This window comes from Desmodus rotundus, chromosome 11 (assembly GCF_022682495.2).
Source record: "Desmodus rotundus isolate HL8 chromosome 11, HLdesRot8A.1, whole genome shotgun sequence".
In the NCBI taxonomy this organism is placed as follows: domain Eukaryota; kingdom Metazoa; phylum Chordata; class Mammalia; order Chiroptera; family Phyllostomidae; genus Desmodus; species Desmodus rotundus.
In genome coordinates this window covers 98,737,670-98,753,849 of record NC_071397.1, presented here as the reverse complement: position 1 = coordinate 98,753,849, position 16,180 = coordinate 98,737,670, and the positions used below count along the sequence as shown (strand labels likewise).

Here is a 16,180-nt window from a genome sequence, read left to right as displayed (position 1 = left end):
ACACCATGTCCAACTGGCTGGTTCTCCCCAGTGATGCTCTGGCCAGGGGCGGCGTCTCACACGATAGCCGGGTCACCTCCCGTTCACATGCGGTCACACCTCCTCCTCCTCTCAATATGGGAGGCCACTGTGGCTGTGGGAGACTCGGGAGAGCCCTTAGAGCGGAGGGCCCCCTCCCAGCCACAAACAGGCACATGACCCTCTCATAGGCTGAAGGTCGTGGAGAGAAAGCCGCTCAGCCCCAGGCGGTGCGTGCGGGCCTGTGGCCGTGGACATCGCTCTGTCTGGGCACCCCCTGCTCTGACATCCACGCTGCGTGGTGCCGCGGTCTGTCGGCCAGCGTGTGTGGCCCTCCCCCGCTCTGTGGTGTGATGTGAAGTCCAAGTCTAGTGGAGATGAGAGCACCCTTTGGGCAGCCCCACTCCCAGAGGCCCTCGTGGCTCGCAGGCCCTGCTGGGGTGCCTGCCGCCGTCCACCCTGGCCTGGCCAACCGGCCCAGAGCCGGTGGCCCGGCGTCCAAAGTCCCTTCTGGTGTGAACTACGTTTTCTGGCTTGAGGTCGAGGCAGCGGCACTGTCACGGATGAGAAATACTGGGTTGGCCCAAAAGTCCGCTTAGTTTTTTCTGTAAAATAGGGGACACATTTTTCATTTTCACTAGTAACTTCATTGATTTCGGTATTTTGAGGATCTCGGCTGTCTCCCATTATTGGCTTCTAGTGGGTAGAGGCCAGGGGTGCTGCTAAACATCTTCTAATGCCTAAGACAGCCTTGCAGCAAAGGATAACAAGAAACTTTGCAAACCACTTCTGACACGTTCAATCAGTCACAGCACCTTCTCCATACACAGCACAAATCCTTTTTTGCATTTCAGTTGCATTTTTACCTTTCATGAAATAATAAAGCATAATGTGCTGAAAATGTTGCATATTTTCTTCCATCTTCAATATTAAAATGGCTGCACAAAAATTCACCCATTTTGATAAACTTTTTTTAATGCACACTGATATGACAGCTGTCACAACGCAATCTAACAAAATTATTTTGGATGAAGTTAAAGACAGCTAAGCACTACCAGAACCATCTTACAGAAAAAACCAAACGACCTTTTTGGCCAACCCAATAAAATGAAGCCCCAGGTACCACTTCCCCCATGTCCTCCATGGGCACGAATGGCCCCCCGCTTGGAGACTTCGAAGAGCCAGCTGTGCGGGGTGAAGCCCGGCAGCGACGTGAGGGCCACTCAGGGTCCCCTCGCTCAGCCACGCCCGTTAGACCCTCTCCATCAGCCCAGACACCGGAGTGTGACGCGCCCCACAGCTGCGGGAACGGGCCATCCCTCGGTCTGGGTCAGCCGTCTCTGGAAAAAATGACAACGATTACCCTCGGGCCACCTTACTCGTTCACGAGAGGGCCGCTCCTTGAGTGTGGGGGCAGCAGGCACCCGAAGGAAGAAGGGGTGGTGGCAACAAGGAGGAGCTCTCCAGCATCCCTGGCCCAGCAGTGTGGTGTGGACAGCAGGACTCGAGGGACACTGAGACCCCTCGGTGTCCCCTGTCACAGGTGTTTGAGGAGTGCTAATTAGATACGGGTAGGCAAAAGTAGGTTCACAGTTGTGAGTCCACGGAGCAGTTTATTCTTGTGTTATCGTTTATTGTATTAATTATTGTGTTTTCCATACAAACAGCTGTAAACCTGCTCTTGTCCCACCCTGTAGTAAGAGACCATTTTGTTGTCACCAAAGGTCAGGAACTTTGTCCGTCCCCTGGACCCAGAGAGTGTCTGCCAAATAAACACTGGCTGGATGAAAAAGGGGCTAGTGAAGCAGGAGACACACATACAGGCCTTCTGACAGCAGGCAGCAGGGGAAGGCCCAGGAGCTGGGGGTTAAGAGCCAGCTTACTGCAAGAGATGGGGGTGGCCATGTGGGCAACAGCCTGGGCCAAGTGGGGACTGCAGACAGACTCACGGGCCCAGGGCACCCCTCGGGGTGGAGTTCCTGGGCCAGGCGAGGTGGGGGCAAGGGCGGAGGGGTAGGCAGGACAGAGGGCCCAGGCTTGGCTCCGGGACGCAGGGAGCCATTGCAGGGAAAGGACCCAGTCCGGTCTGCCTCCGCCCCAGACCGCACCGGCAGCCCTGGGAGACAGAGCGGGAGAAAATTTCCTCCTCCAGTTATTTCTTTGAAATATGTGATATGCTGTCGACTGAAAACCCTCATTTTCCCCTGGAAATTTTTAACCTCTGAACTGAAAAGCTGGAACTTGAAGCTTGTTACGGAGAGTCTAGACTGTTGGGAGGTGTGTCTCCCATCAAAGGCAGGCCCTACTAGCGAGCGAAGCTAGTCTCACAGTCTAGTTCTCAACCCTGTTTCGTAGTCCGCTATCCCCCGAAAGCAGGTCCTCCTTCAGCACAGCTGCAGTGACGATGAGAATCATTTCCCTCCTCGGCCAGGCCAACCCCCGCACGTGCTCCTATGGTCCCCTGCAATCCTGGAAGTTTCGTCCTTCTCTTGGGAAGGGAGAGAGTTCGCTTTCTCTACTCCCCCTTCATTTTCACAGCTGGACTCATAGTAAAATAATATCGCCCACCCGAGCCCAGATTAACAGGAAAAGCAGTCCATTCCATGCACACGGGAAATTCACGGCACGGGGCTGGGGTCACAGAACGAGGCTCAGAGGGACAACCCAGCCCCTTACACGTTTCACACTGTTGGATACTTTTCGTCAGGCGCTTGCTACACTTTTCAGACAAAGCAACGACCCCCGCATGAGACACTGACAGGACAGAGAGAGTCGGGCTCCTTCCACAGCAGCGTAAGCAGGTCTGGGCCCCGGCAGCAAATCCAAAAGGGCGTCAAGCTCTGTGGAGTCTCAGGATTTTTTCACCCTCGGGAGAGGCTGTCTCTTAGCTGTCGGGCGCAGGTAGGGCACCTGTCACGGAGATTCATTTCCTGCATGTCTGGGGACAGAGGAGGGTCCCAGAGCTCCTGCTGCTTCTCACGTGATTGTAAATCGAAATTATGGCCATGCCCTGTGGGATACCTTGGGGCAGCCTGTTCCGGGCCCCGACACTCACAGGTGAGGTTCTGGTCCCATCCTTCGGTCAGTGTGGGTTTGAAGCCGGTTAAATGAGCCTTCAGGTTGTTCGAGAGCTCGTCTCTCAGAAAGTCTAGTGGAGGGGTGCTGGCCGGACCGTGGGGCTGACCAGGCTGCTGGTGGCTTGAGGGGGGCTCAGCAGGCAGAATTCTCTAAGAGGGAAGCCGTGTCTTTTTCACTTAAATGTCCACAAATGCAGCGAAGTTGTCACAGCTTCTTGCTACCGCTCACTTAGCAGCTGGAGTCCCTGTTGCTTCTGGTGTTACGGCGTCCAGCGTGGTGCTCTGTGTGTGTTCAGCACGAGGGGGGAAGGCGGTGAGGCCCGCGAATGTGCTTCCTTCCCATTTCCTTTCTTCTGATTCTACGCCGCCGCCACAATTCCAGTTCCCTAATAAAATCTCGTGCGTAATGCGAGCAGTCCCTAGCCACGAAGATTTTGTATAATAGGAAAACGCTCTCGGTGTTTCATTTAGCATCACTTTAATATTTCACTGAGCTGGAACGTATTCCTGAGAATTCTTTATGACATTCCAGAGGACTTTGACCGATGCACAGTATCATGTCATCTTACTTACTAATTACATCATGAGTTGCACAAGCATTAAGTGTGTGTTGAAAATTACACAATCCTACAATTGTGTAATCCCAAGTGGGAAATATTGAGATAAAGGTATCATAAGTGACTCTTTCACTCTATTTTCCACGTTTGTAATTTTTAAATGACCTTTCAAACAAACCAAAAGAAAGGGAAAAGTATGGTATTTTAAGTGCTCTTACATTACCCTAACAATTATTCTAACACAAATGCCTTTAGTCACATATTCATAAGTATTTTAAATGAGTGGAAGTTCTGGTGCCACGTTTCTAACAATAAAAATGAGGCAGTGCTGAAGCAATTACACGGAAAACTGGGCGAGGAAAAGCGCCTTAACAAGGTGACTGGTAACCGTGAAGAAGGGGGGGCTCCTCCGACGCTGGGTGGGAGCCGGGCCTCCACCTGGAGCACCTGGGAAATCAGGCAGAGCCCCTCCCCCGAGGGGAGCTCAGGCCAAGCCCTCCCCTCAGTCAGTCGTCAGTCACTCCCAGGCAGACCTGCTGTCCCAGCGCCAGCAGGAGGAGATGGCTGTGTTTGCAAAGGGGGGAGTGGTGAGGGCCCCAAACAAGTCCCCAGATAAGGCAGTCTGGGAGAGCAGGGACGTTGAGGTCCCAAAGAGCCCAGAAATCTTGGGCTTTGCCCTTGACCTTGAGAAAAGTCTACAACCAAGTTCCACTCCTGTCTCACAAGGCGCTTTTCAGGAGTAAATGAGACAACGTATGCGGAGCTCCCGGCCCTGTCCTTAGCTTCTTCCTGTCCTTCTCATTGCCAGTAAAATTCTGTGTGGCATTAAGGAGCGTATTCCCTACTAAACACTTCCGATACTGCTGTTCCAACTCCTGTTTTACACATTTTGCCGAGCCAAGTAACACTGAAGGAATGAGGAAAATTACTCAGTGTGTTTCCGTTGGTGGGTGTTCTATATTAAATGATAAGTGTGTTAATGTAGACTCACACTATTAAATCTGAGTAGATCATTAAAGAAGGCCTGGACCCTGTCGCTGAAACATGAAACGTTTGTCTCTGAACCTCAGTTCAGAAGTCGGTGCGCTCAGAGTCACACACGGCCCGTGTCCTTGATGGATGCGGTGCTTTGTCACGACTGCCGCCACTTCAGAACGTTGTGCTTTCTGACCTGTCGTGTGGGGGTGGCCGCCTGCCAACACTATGCCTGTGTCCTTTGCCCACAGGAGGATGCATGCACATGAAGTGCCCGCAGCCCCAGTGCCAGCTGGACTGGTGCTGGCACTGCGGCTGCGAGTGGAACCGCACCTGCATGGGTGACCACTGGTTCGACGTGTAGCTGCCCGGGGCGCGCCGCCATCGGGCTGGGAGCCCGGGGGCTGCCGGCGTCGGCGACTCTCCCTTTCTCCGCACGCACATGCACACACACACGCAGGCTCATGCAAACAGACACACACCACACACACACATCCACACATGCATGCACACACCACATAGGCACACGCCCACACACAAGTGCACATACATACACGATGCTCGCATGCACCCAGTTCTTTCCAAAATCACCAAAGCAGGCACAGGAGCAGCCCTGGCCTCCCTTCCGTGGTCCCTGTGGAAACCAGCAGAACTGACTGTGAGGCCAGCAAGAAGCTGTCTCAGGCCTCAGCAGCATGCACACCAGAGCAAGAGGAAATGCCACCCGTCTCTCGGAGGGACTGTCACCCTTGAGTGAATTCAAGGCAGGCTGCATAAGTACAGAGAGAGTTTCTCAGGTTTAATTTCCTGCGTTTGACCTTCAGCCCGTGCTGGGACGCAGCCATCGGGCCGTGGGAAGCCGGTTCTGCGGGTCCATTTCAGTGATTCTCCCAGATTGGCGGAGTGGACTCTCAGAACCCTCTTCCCTGCTCTACGGCTGGCGCTCCGACTTGCATTTTCACAGGGCATCGCTTTCCAAGGAGCCACCAGCAACAGCCAGAGCTCTGTGTTCGTCCCCGAGAATGCTACCTCTACACACCGCACTGATGGAATAGCAACCTTGCATAAATCAGCTTGCCAATGAAGCGAGAAGTTATGAGAGTTCATTTGAATGTTGAGTGTTTACATTGCTGGGAAGAAATCAAAACTTAATGTACTTTCATTCGACTTATTTGCAACTTTAGAAATTGTTTTTCTGAAAATATTACCAAATCTCTAATTTGATTGTAAATGTTCATTTTGCAGCTTGGAGAATAAGCTAATTACATGTGGCTTCACTGTAAATTTAATGGATAAGGCTCCTGGGAAGGAGACTTTTTAGCGGTGGTTTCAGTGTGATTCTCAAGGTTAACCGGAGTGCAGGCTGTTAGAGCAGACTCTTCCAGGAAGGCGTGCTTCTGAGACCATCGAAATGAAGCTGCGCCCGCCTGTCTGCCCGGAGAGTTCCTGCTCTTTGTGCAAACCCACGTGCTCCCGACCTGCGGAGCTCGGGGGCCACTCCCAGGGACACCCTTTTCCCCAGGACAGTGGACCCACGCCGGGACACTTCCTTGTGTTAGCATGGACTGGAGTGTTGGTCAAGGTTTCTTTTCTTGTTTTCTTGTTTTTCTTCTGTTTTGGGGGTTTTTTTGAGGCCCTCGCAGCACATCAGAAAGACGTGTTCATACGAAATACAGCCAACCTCACTTTCTGCAGCACAGGCCACACATGCACACGTGTGGCCACTGTCTTCTCGGGCAGGTGGTGACGTCACTGGGCTCATAGTGAGCCCACTCACACACGTGGTCCCTTTGCATTTAGGGACCCTGGAAATGAGAAAACAGGCAGGTATCCTCTTCGTGGAGGGGGCACCAGGAATCCTGCTGCGGGAGAGAGGGGGCGACCTCAGGGCATTTCCCAAGACATCTGCCCTTCCTTCCCCAACCTGGGACAGGAGGGGGAGGAGTGGCCATGCTGCCCAACAAGCCCCCAGCCCCAGGCTGCCAGACGCAGTCAGGAAGTCCGAAGGTTGAGCAGAGATAATGGTGAGCCGAGGTTTGGGGGTTGAGGACAGAGGGAGGTCCCAACAGTGGTGTCCATGCTCAGTCCGAAACCGCTCCTGGCCCCATGTGCGTTCCTGACAATCCCCTAAGCAGCAGCTGCTTGCCCTGGGGGACCCAGTGATTCACAGCCTCTGTGCCTCTGGGTTCCACGGTGCTGCTGCTGCTGCTGCCTCGGTGCAGACGAGCAGGGTTGGGCAAGAGGGCCACGGCCACGCTCAGGCGTGGTTGGCGTCCCCAGGCCTTTGCTCCCTTTCCTGGTGGTTCTTCCTTTTGGTTTTTTGTTTGTTTCTTTGTTTTTTAGAATAGAGCACTGATTCTTAAAGCATGTTGAAGGAAAAGCAGCCACTATAAGTGAATGTGAGTCACAAACTACTATAAATGAGCTTGTCTGAGTGTGAATGGCATCTCAAAATGCGAGCATCGCCGAAGAATAAAAATAAAGGCTTTGCTGAAGAATCTCTATTTTTCTCTGAAATGAGTAAAGAAATACTTGACAGCTAGGCTTAAGGTTGTATTCAAATTGTCAATAAAAGCATCAAAAAAGCTTTTGAGTGTGGCTTTGGAGATTTTTTCCATAAATGTTGGTGGTATGGGAGGGAAGTCCGGGAGCCCCCCCGAGGCCCCGAGAGGGCACCCTGGTGAGGTGAGCACCACTTTCATCTCAACTCTGAGCTCCAGAAGAACCATGGTTGTTTTTCTTTTTAAAATAATGTAGTTTCTGCCCTAGCTGGTGTGGCTCAGTGGATTGAGCATCGGCCTGCAGACCAAAAGGTTGCCAGTTCGATTCCCATTCAGGGCACATGACTCAGTTGTGGGCCAGGTCCCCAGTCGGGGGCACGCAAGAGGCAACCACACATCGATGTTTCCCTCTCTTTCTCCCTCCCTTCCCCTCTCTCTAAAAATAAATAAAATTTAAAAAAAAAAACAAAAACATCATTTCTTAAGTGCTCTCCTGAGCAAACCGTCCTTTAAAAATCGAAGTTATTTCCCTGCCTTATCAGCCAACTTTTCTAATAAGTGTTTCAGCAGAAGATTGAGCTGGAAAGACCCTAAGGATCTCCCTGGAACGCCCCTTCAGGTAAGGTCGGCGAGTCTGCGTGGCTCTCCGCGTGGGCATGTGGCATTGCCTGTCCTTTAGTGGCTGCGCTCTGCTCCTCCCACGGCACCTGTGTAGGAGTGGCCTGGGGCGGACATTCGGGGTAGGCAAACAGCGCACCTGAGGGCCCCTCGGTGCCGCACCCCACAGGAAACGCTCGTAGGAAACACAGAGTTTCTAGGACCCGCGGGTCTGACGTTGACAGAGCAGAGACGCGGCAGAAGTGGGTGCGGAAACTCGGGGACAATACGACGTCCAGCTCCTGGGGGTGTCGCGAGGGCTGAATGAACTAATTCACATAAAGCACTTAGGTGCCTCGTACGTACCAAGTGCTCAGTAAAAGTCGCCATTATTAATACGTGAACAGGTCAGTAGAGACCACCAAACAAACTCACAAAAAACACAGAACGAATGCGAACTCATTGCAAATGCCAGGGATGTGTGTGTGAGTGTGTGTTTGGACAGGTAGTGGTTTTGTGGCAGAGGCTGGGGACTGGCCCGTGGTGGGATTAGGTGCGTTGGATTACCAGCTGCACGGTCCCGAAATTTTCCTCTACAGGCCAGGTGCCATCTGTGTTTGAAAGCCTTAAAGGGACAAGACCCAGCTGTTAGGCAGATGAGCTCCAGGGTGTAAATTAAAGGGCTGATGTTGTGAATGGGAATGGACAGGCACAGATGCCGAGTGTCTATTCACAAAGCAGCAGCGATGTGGGGAAAGGCAGCCTCACCATGTGGGTGGGGACATGTCCCTCCACCATAGGTACCGCTGCGTGGCCACTTCCGATCCCATGGAGAGAATCGAGGTCAGTGTTTAAAAGAAAATCCCATTTTAAAACAACATCAAGCCCATCTTCGGGTACCCATTGTGGATAAACTGCCCAACCACGGATTTTTAAGATCTTTTTCTACAGTTTAAGTAATTATGAAAAAAAGGCGGGGAAGACCCATTTGCCGCACAGGTTGCTGGCGTGGCCTCAACGGGGCCGTGGTGTTCCCTGAGAAGGAGGCTGGCACAACCCACTTTGTCATGGAGGCAAGAGGTCACCGGCCCCAGAAGACGGACTCACGCGAATGCAGTCACGAGAGAACAAGGTAGGATACTCACGGATACTCGCAACAAAGACTCACCTCCAATCTGCACCTGCAGGTCAGGCATGCCTTCTTCACAGCCCCTCCTCTCGCCCTAGACTGGCCGCCCTCAGGCCTCCATCTAACCATGAACCGGGGCTCTGATTCGGGGGCCACGCCCCCCCAGGGTTAGTCATTCTCTGGGATGGCTCACAGAACTCCAGAACATGCTTTACTCAGTCTTCCCAGTTTGCCATGAACAATGCAAACTCCAGAACAGCCACAGAGAAGAGCCTCTGGGCACCCATGGGGTGGGGGAGTGGGGGGCTTCCTGCCCTCCCCTGGTGCTCCCCCTCCTGGGCCCGAAGTGCTCACCAGCTCAGAAGCTCCCTGAAGCCAGTTGTTGAGGGTTTTTACAGAGGTTTCATTAAGTAGGCACAATTAATTATATTATTTGGCCATTAGTAATTTACCTAATATGCAGCTCTCCCCTCCTTCAAGGCCAGGGCTTAGAGCTGGAAGTCAGGCCTCGGTTTTTCTGGCCAGCAGCCCCTGTCCTGGAGCAACTGGGTCCCCAGCCACAGTCTTCTCTGCAGAGATTCCAAAGGGAGTAGGAGCAGTGGGCCAGGAGCCAGATGCATGTTTCTCACATTTCTTTATCCTCATCGTGATTTCACATGTGTGTTTTATATATAATAACTATGCATGAATGTAATTAATAATAAATATGCGTATAAGAAATAGTATTGTCCATATATAATACACGTGCATGTCACAGCGGCATTTGTTGTGTGAAATTTTACTCACTTGCCACCGCTCTCGCCCTAGGAGCAGACAAGGAGAACTTCGCAGTCACACTCACCAAACCTACGTGGAGAATCAAAGGCAGTGAAAAGCTGTGCTGTTGCGCCCAGACTCGGAGCCCAGGGACTAGCTGCGCGCTGTGGTTGGCCAGCTGGCTTCCCAGCTGGTTTCCCGTGGGCAGATGCCTTGGCTTCCGTCACAGCTCTGGTCTCAGATGGGGTAACCACCCCTCAAGGGGCCCAGAGACCCGGGGTCAAAGGGTTCTGCCCTTGAGCTCCCTGCTAGGACTCCACTGCCCCGCTCCCCAGTGGCCCAGGTGACCTCACCTGTACCTTGGGCATTCTGAAAACTCTCCCGGCACACAAGCAAAGGTAAACTGCCTGGGTTTCCTTCCTACAGAGAGCATGTTGCATCCACACTTCTTGGGTTTAGTTTCAAACCCCAAGTGGCTACAGTAGCATTTTGGGGGGGTGCTATTTAGCATCAAATCTCCACTCAATGTTTTTCCCTGTAAAGTTTTCCTGACATTTTTATTTTTATTATAAAATAATTATCCCATTTTACATGCTCGTTCCAGAAGGTAAAAAAGGCAAAAGGAGAAAATGAAAGTCACCACTGGAAACTGGAAATAATTCTATAGCACACTATTTCCACTTGAAAACATTTGAAGGGCATCTTCCCACATCAACAGGTCTCTAAAATGACAGTTTCTCGGGGCTTCATCACAGTCTGGGCAGGTGTGTCCACCCCGCGGCCCGGGGGTCGCATGGGGCCCAGGAGGGCAGTGACTTTGGCCCAACACAAAATCGAGTTTACTTAAAACATGTCGAGATTTTTGTGTGTGTGATTATGCATCGCAATGCATTTAATGTGTGGGCCGAGACAACTCTTCTTCTTCCAGTGTGGCCCAGAGATGCCCAAAGGTTGGACACCCCTGGTAGAGTATGGTAATTGAGTTAATAAGTGTTTCTTTGCAATTTTCAGAACGAATTAATTCAGAAGTGTTTTTCCTGTAGTGACTAAACAGTTTGGATATGAAAACTATTATGCAACATGAACAGATATTTACAATATAACGGTAAGTGAAAATTTAGCCAAAACTGTATGTGTGCTGGAATTGCAACTATTTTAAAAATTAATTCTAAGAAAAATTTATTAAAGAACATGCACAAAAATGCAGTTTGCCATGGTGACAAAATTGTATATGAATTTTTTACTTGTCTCTACTTTCCATGTTTTTTGGCAGTGTGACAAATCACTTTATAACAAAAAAAAATTTCTTTAATTTCCCTTGATAGTTAAAAATGCTCATATTGCCTATAGGCAAGGAATGAAGATTTTCTAGTCAATAATTATGACCTTGAACTTTACCAAAATGATAACAAAACAAAGTAAAGCCTCCCTATTGCTTCTTTCAAAGGAATTTTGCCAAATGAATTTGAAAGGGGCGGGGGGGGGGGGCGAGTTGGACTGAATCTCCGGGGCGATAGGGTTCTGCTTCCAGCTCCAGCAGGATGGCGACCTTGCTGAGTTTCCCCTGAGCACCCCGCTCGCCATGGTGGGTGACCCACCTCCCTGCTCTCCCAGGACCAAGGCACTTCCTGGCACGTGGGAAGATGCCTAAGGAAAAAGAAGATTAACACACCAGTGTCAAGTAGCCACTCTGTCTTACCAATAGGAAAGCCGAAGTTTGTGTGTCTCTGATTTCTCCTTCAAAAAGCCTCTTTCCCGGTGTAAACTTGACCTACTTCAGGAAGCTGTGATAATCCAGCCACAGAGAATGGAGTGTGTGAGAAAGAGATGAACAGAAATCTACTCCACGCAACGCAAAGGGCAGCGACTCATTTTGTTCACAAGCGATGGGAAATATACTTCTCTCTTTAGCGAAGTAAATTGGGTAAATTAAATAAAGTCACTTTAAATTTACTTTTAAAAAAAAGGTTTGAAAACTGAGACAGCCTTGGGCACATAGGGCCGAGCCCTCACCCTGCCCGAGGACCCCGCTGGCTGATGTTGTCTCCCGGGCCACACGGGGCTCTTCCTTCTGCAGCCAGCCAGCCTTTGTGACATCTCCCCTGATCCTCCTCAAGCCAAACTAAGCAAGATGCTGACGTCTTCGATACTGATGCCTCCAAAGAAGCTTATCCCATGAAGAACAGCATCCACCAAAGGCAGGGGAAGCCCTGATCCTCCCTCGGGACCCATCACGAGGGATTTGAGAATCCCTCCATTCTGAGACAGCTCTCTGCATCAGCCTGGCTAAGGCCAGGCTCTGAGCGTGGGTTCCCATCAGGTCCATTCAGGGGAAGAATCAAGAAGCAGCAAACAGGCAGCCCCTGGGGTCAGTATGAGTGTGGCATGTAGGGAAAAATACCAGGAGGTTGGGGGAGGGAGGGGGAACACGTGTGCATCTCCCCTGGTTTTCCAGAGCCATCCATCCATCAGATTGGCTGACACTGAAAACTGTCCCAAAGGGTATAGTCTTAACCGCTCCGCAGTGACTTGCGATTTCTCGACACTAGAGGCAAACGCTGGGGCCTTCCGAGGAAATATTTGTATCAGTTGAGCAACCCACTCAGTCTCACTGAACTTTCTTTCATTAACTTCACATGAAATGAAAGTTATTGACAACATTTCACAAGGAAAGAGAGCATGTCTACTATGACTCCCTCTCGTACCCTGAAGCCATGGTCATTTGTGTGTAACCTGCTGTCCATCCATCCATCTGTCTATCTGTCCTTCCGCCTGCGTGCCGGCAGACAGACTGATGAATGAACCACACTCACCGAAAGCAGAGCTGGCTTTTGGGGGGGAAATGTGGGGTGACTCTTCTTTTCTTCTTTGTGCTTCTCTTTAGTACTTGAACTTTTTATTATAGGAAGGAACCATTTTCATAGAAAAGAAAAGTCATCACTTCAGAACGAGAAGGCCAGCAGAAATGTATAGATGGAGATAGCCTCGTCTGTGAATGTGGACTGGGGTTCTCCGTGGGGTCAGGGAGAGCGTGGCCATGCTACAGTGCCCACGTGGACAGAGCCAGGAGGTAGACAAGTGGCCCAGGTCCAAGGTGTTCTGTTAAAACTGAATGGCCATCTGTTGGTTTGAACGTGTTCAAGTACATCCGATGCGTGAGGTGCCTGTCACCAGGGCTCATACATCTGGACAGAGGGTGGAGGGTGGCCGCGGAGACAGGACAGCCACACCTGAGAGCTCCCTGGGGACCTCCTCAACTGGACAATTCTATGCAGACTTTCGGGCCACCCAACCTCCTCCAAATGCTGGATTTCCTTTCCTGGCTGTTTTGCTACATGTCTGCATTAATATTCCCTTGTATTTATGAGTGTGCATGAGCTAAGGTATTTATTTGCCTGTGATCCAGAGAACTTGGAGGTGGGCATTCTAATTTTTTTTTAAACTGTATAAACCATTTCAATCGCATATTAAGGGAACTGCCGACTACAACCAAGCAAGTTTTAATCCCACTGATTTAGTGATGCATACACCCACTCCCCTGGTTGAGCCTCAGGCCTCAGGAAAAGGTGAGTGACCCCACCCCAGAGAGAGGAACGTACATCCACACGAACTCCTGCACGTGACAGTTCAGAGCAGCTTTATGCACAACAGCCACAAGGTGGAAGCGACCCCAGCGTCCATCCACTGATGAGCAGATAAACAGGACGCTGTCATGTCCGCAGGGTGGAAGATCATTTGTTCGTCGAAAGGACTGAAGTACGATGTGGCTGAGCCTTGAAAACATTCTGAGTGGAAGGAGCCAGGCACGAAGGACCCCACACCATCTGATTCCGCCTGTACGGACCGTCCAGGACAGGCCAGTCCACAGCCAGGAGTGCTTGTTCGGGGCTGGCCCACGTGGTGATGGGAAGCCACTGCTAACGGAAATGGATCAAAAGTTAATCACCCTGACTGCCCCTCCCCCTCGCCGAGAACCCTCCCAGGTGCACCAGAGGTGGTGGATGCTTCGGGGGCCAGTGCAAGGTCGCTGGGATTGGGTTCCCCGCCCTTGTCTCTATGCCAAACGTGAGTGACCAAGTGCGTTCTGAAAAAGCTTACCGGAGACCTTACAATTTCCCCGACGCAGGTGTTAAATCCCACCTGACTGAAACAGCTCTTCTGTATATTCACTTGGACCTTCCTGGTTACACGTCTCCCCAGCTGCGAGGCCAGAACCTCAGAGCCCCAGTCCCCCAGCAAAACCCAGCGAGGGGGATGGCGTGTCTGCCCGTGGGGCCCGTGGGGCCCCTGGAGCTGTGAGCAGGGGCACAGAGCACTCAGCACGGTGTCTGCCCGCGGTGCATGCCGAACCAGCCGGCACTGTTGCAGCCATGGTTATGAGTGATTCTGCCAGCGTTGATTTAGGCACGTTATCCCCCCACCCCTCCGGCCTCAGCAACATGGGGACAATGATGAACATGGGGACAACGATGACTGCCTCATCTTTCTCATTGCGTCGTGAAAACGCAACTCGATTTTGCAAATATGCAAGACGGTTGTGAGAAGAAGTGTGTCCCATGGCCTGAAGGCATGAAAAGCATGGCACACCCTGCTTAGTGTGCTCTGGAATCACAAGGCCATGGTCACAGGAGCTCAGGTCTCTGTCCTGCTTCTCCGTCCCACACATGGACCTGTGCAGAGGATGGGGGCTGCCACGGGGCCCCAACCGCCGCCACAGGTCGCTCCCAGAGAAGCCTCGGGCCGCCCCCGCTGGTGCTGCAGCCCAGCCTAGCCCCACTGCGCAGGGCAGGCAGGGGCCCAGCTCTCCAAAGCCACCTGCCCACTCACAGATCGGCTGTGTGACCTTTAAATGTCCACGCCAACTCCTCGTCGGCACCTCCACCCCGCTCTGTGCTCTCACACCGGGTCTCTGTCGGCATCGGGGCTGGGCGGCTCTCTACCTTGGGCTGTCCTGTGCAGGGGCCAAGCAGCATCCCGGCCTCCCCCCCCAGCAGATGCCGGCGGCATCCCTCTCCCAGGCTCCTCCAGTTGTAACAGCCAAAATGTCCCCAGGCGTTGCCAAGTGCCCCTGAGGAGCAAAGTCGCTCCTGCTGAGGTCCCCTGCCTGCCACGCTTCCACGGTGTTGTACGTTGCATGCCGTTACCTCCTTGGCGAGCCTTCCTTCCAGACCCCCGTGCGTTTGCACCAGGAGAGTTTTCTACCTGAATTCATGGGCACCAACTGTCTTCTCACCTGGCTGAGGCCACCTGGTCACTCAGCATGATTCCTGTGGGAAGGCGTGTGCTGGGGTGACTGTTTTTGGAGGAGGTCCCAGGTTATTCTGGGAGTGAATTCCAAGCTGCTGGAGAGCCGGCCTCGGCACCCAGGTGAGCGTTCAATGAGGCAAGTCAGGGGAGCCTGGGGGCTGGGGGCCGTCCTGGAGCAGCCACGGGGCTTCCCTGGTATGTCCAAGCATCCACCGAAAGTACCAGCTCCACCTCTCAGAAGCAAATAACCAGGCCTGGGTTTCTGCGGCCCCAGACACGCCATCGGTTTCTCACCCCCGCCACCGCTCACCCGGGAGGCTTCTGGCGCTGTTCAGTTTCCCGACATGTGAGAAAAGGGCCAAGTATGTGACTGTGGAATTAAAAATCTGCTGTCTGATGCTTCCGTATTTCCACAACAAATCGCGTTCCGGGAACAAAATGATGCGGCATGCACAGACTTCATCCACACGACCTTTTCCCTGCGTGGTTTTCCCGATACCACCTGGACGACAGTGTCCGTTGGTTAACAGTGCATCACATTGGCTTGACCCGCACGGTTCCGTGTGTTGGGCGTGGCCCCACCAAGCCAAAGGTCATCGTTCGATTCCAGGTCTCTGTCCCTAGTCGGGGTGGGTACCAGAGGCAGCTGATCGATGTTTCTCTCTCACATCACTGTTTCTCTCCCTCTCTTTCTCCCACCCTTCCCCTTTCTCTAAAAATAAAATCTTTTGTAAAAAGTGCATCAGATTTCTACATACTTGGCAAATACCTACAGAATTTAACTTTCTGTCGTTGGTACCCCTGCTAAGAAGCTGTGTCGGTGTTCCCCAGAAATGTGGGAAGAAAACCTCGCTGGGCCTCAGGGAGCCACGGGTCCCTCCTTGGACGAGAGCGAAGCCCGGCTTACCTGGCCTTTGGGTGGGTGGTCAGGAGATGGTCTGTACGGTGGGCCCTACTGTTGGCGCTTTTAGCAGAAACAAACTCAACTCTGGACACTTGGCTGAGAAACACGAGGAGAAAAGACAGAGAAACGACCCCCACTGTCAGGTCCATGCGACCCACTCTCAGAAAGTGTGTGGCCCTGCCAGACGGAGCGAGCTCGGGTCAGGGGCGGGGGGGGGGGGGGGGGGCGGCACCCAACCTGTCCACTAGTCCTGACCCCCAGTCCCCACAACAGTCATCCTCGGGTGTTATTTTTATACAACACAGCCCCCAAAACAAAAATCAGCTACTTCTGCTGGTGGTCAGCCAGAAAAACAGGCACTTGTTTCAGCACTGCAGGAAAAGTGGATGAGATCAGATTTATTGAGAAAGATATTGGTC

The 16,180-nt window shown here is 52.2% G+C and overlaps 1 protein-coding gene across 3 annotated transcripts in view; it reads left to right on the top strand.

The window, feature by feature from the left end:
- Positions 1–7,198, top strand: part of PRKN (parkin RBR E3 ubiquitin protein ligase) — an 889,581-nt gene extending 882,383 nt beyond the window's left edge. For all 3 annotated transcript variants that reach the window (XM_053913792.1, XM_071219677.1, XM_045188965.2), the window contains one exon: positions 4,879–7,198. In XM_053913792.1, coding sequence (XP_053769767.1) covers positions 4,879–4,991 — 113 coding nt within the window. In that variant the 3' untranslated portion in view covers positions 4,992–7,198. The remainder of the gene's footprint in view (positions 1–4,878) is intronic.
- Positions 7,199–16,180: the final 8,982 nt, after the last annotated feature.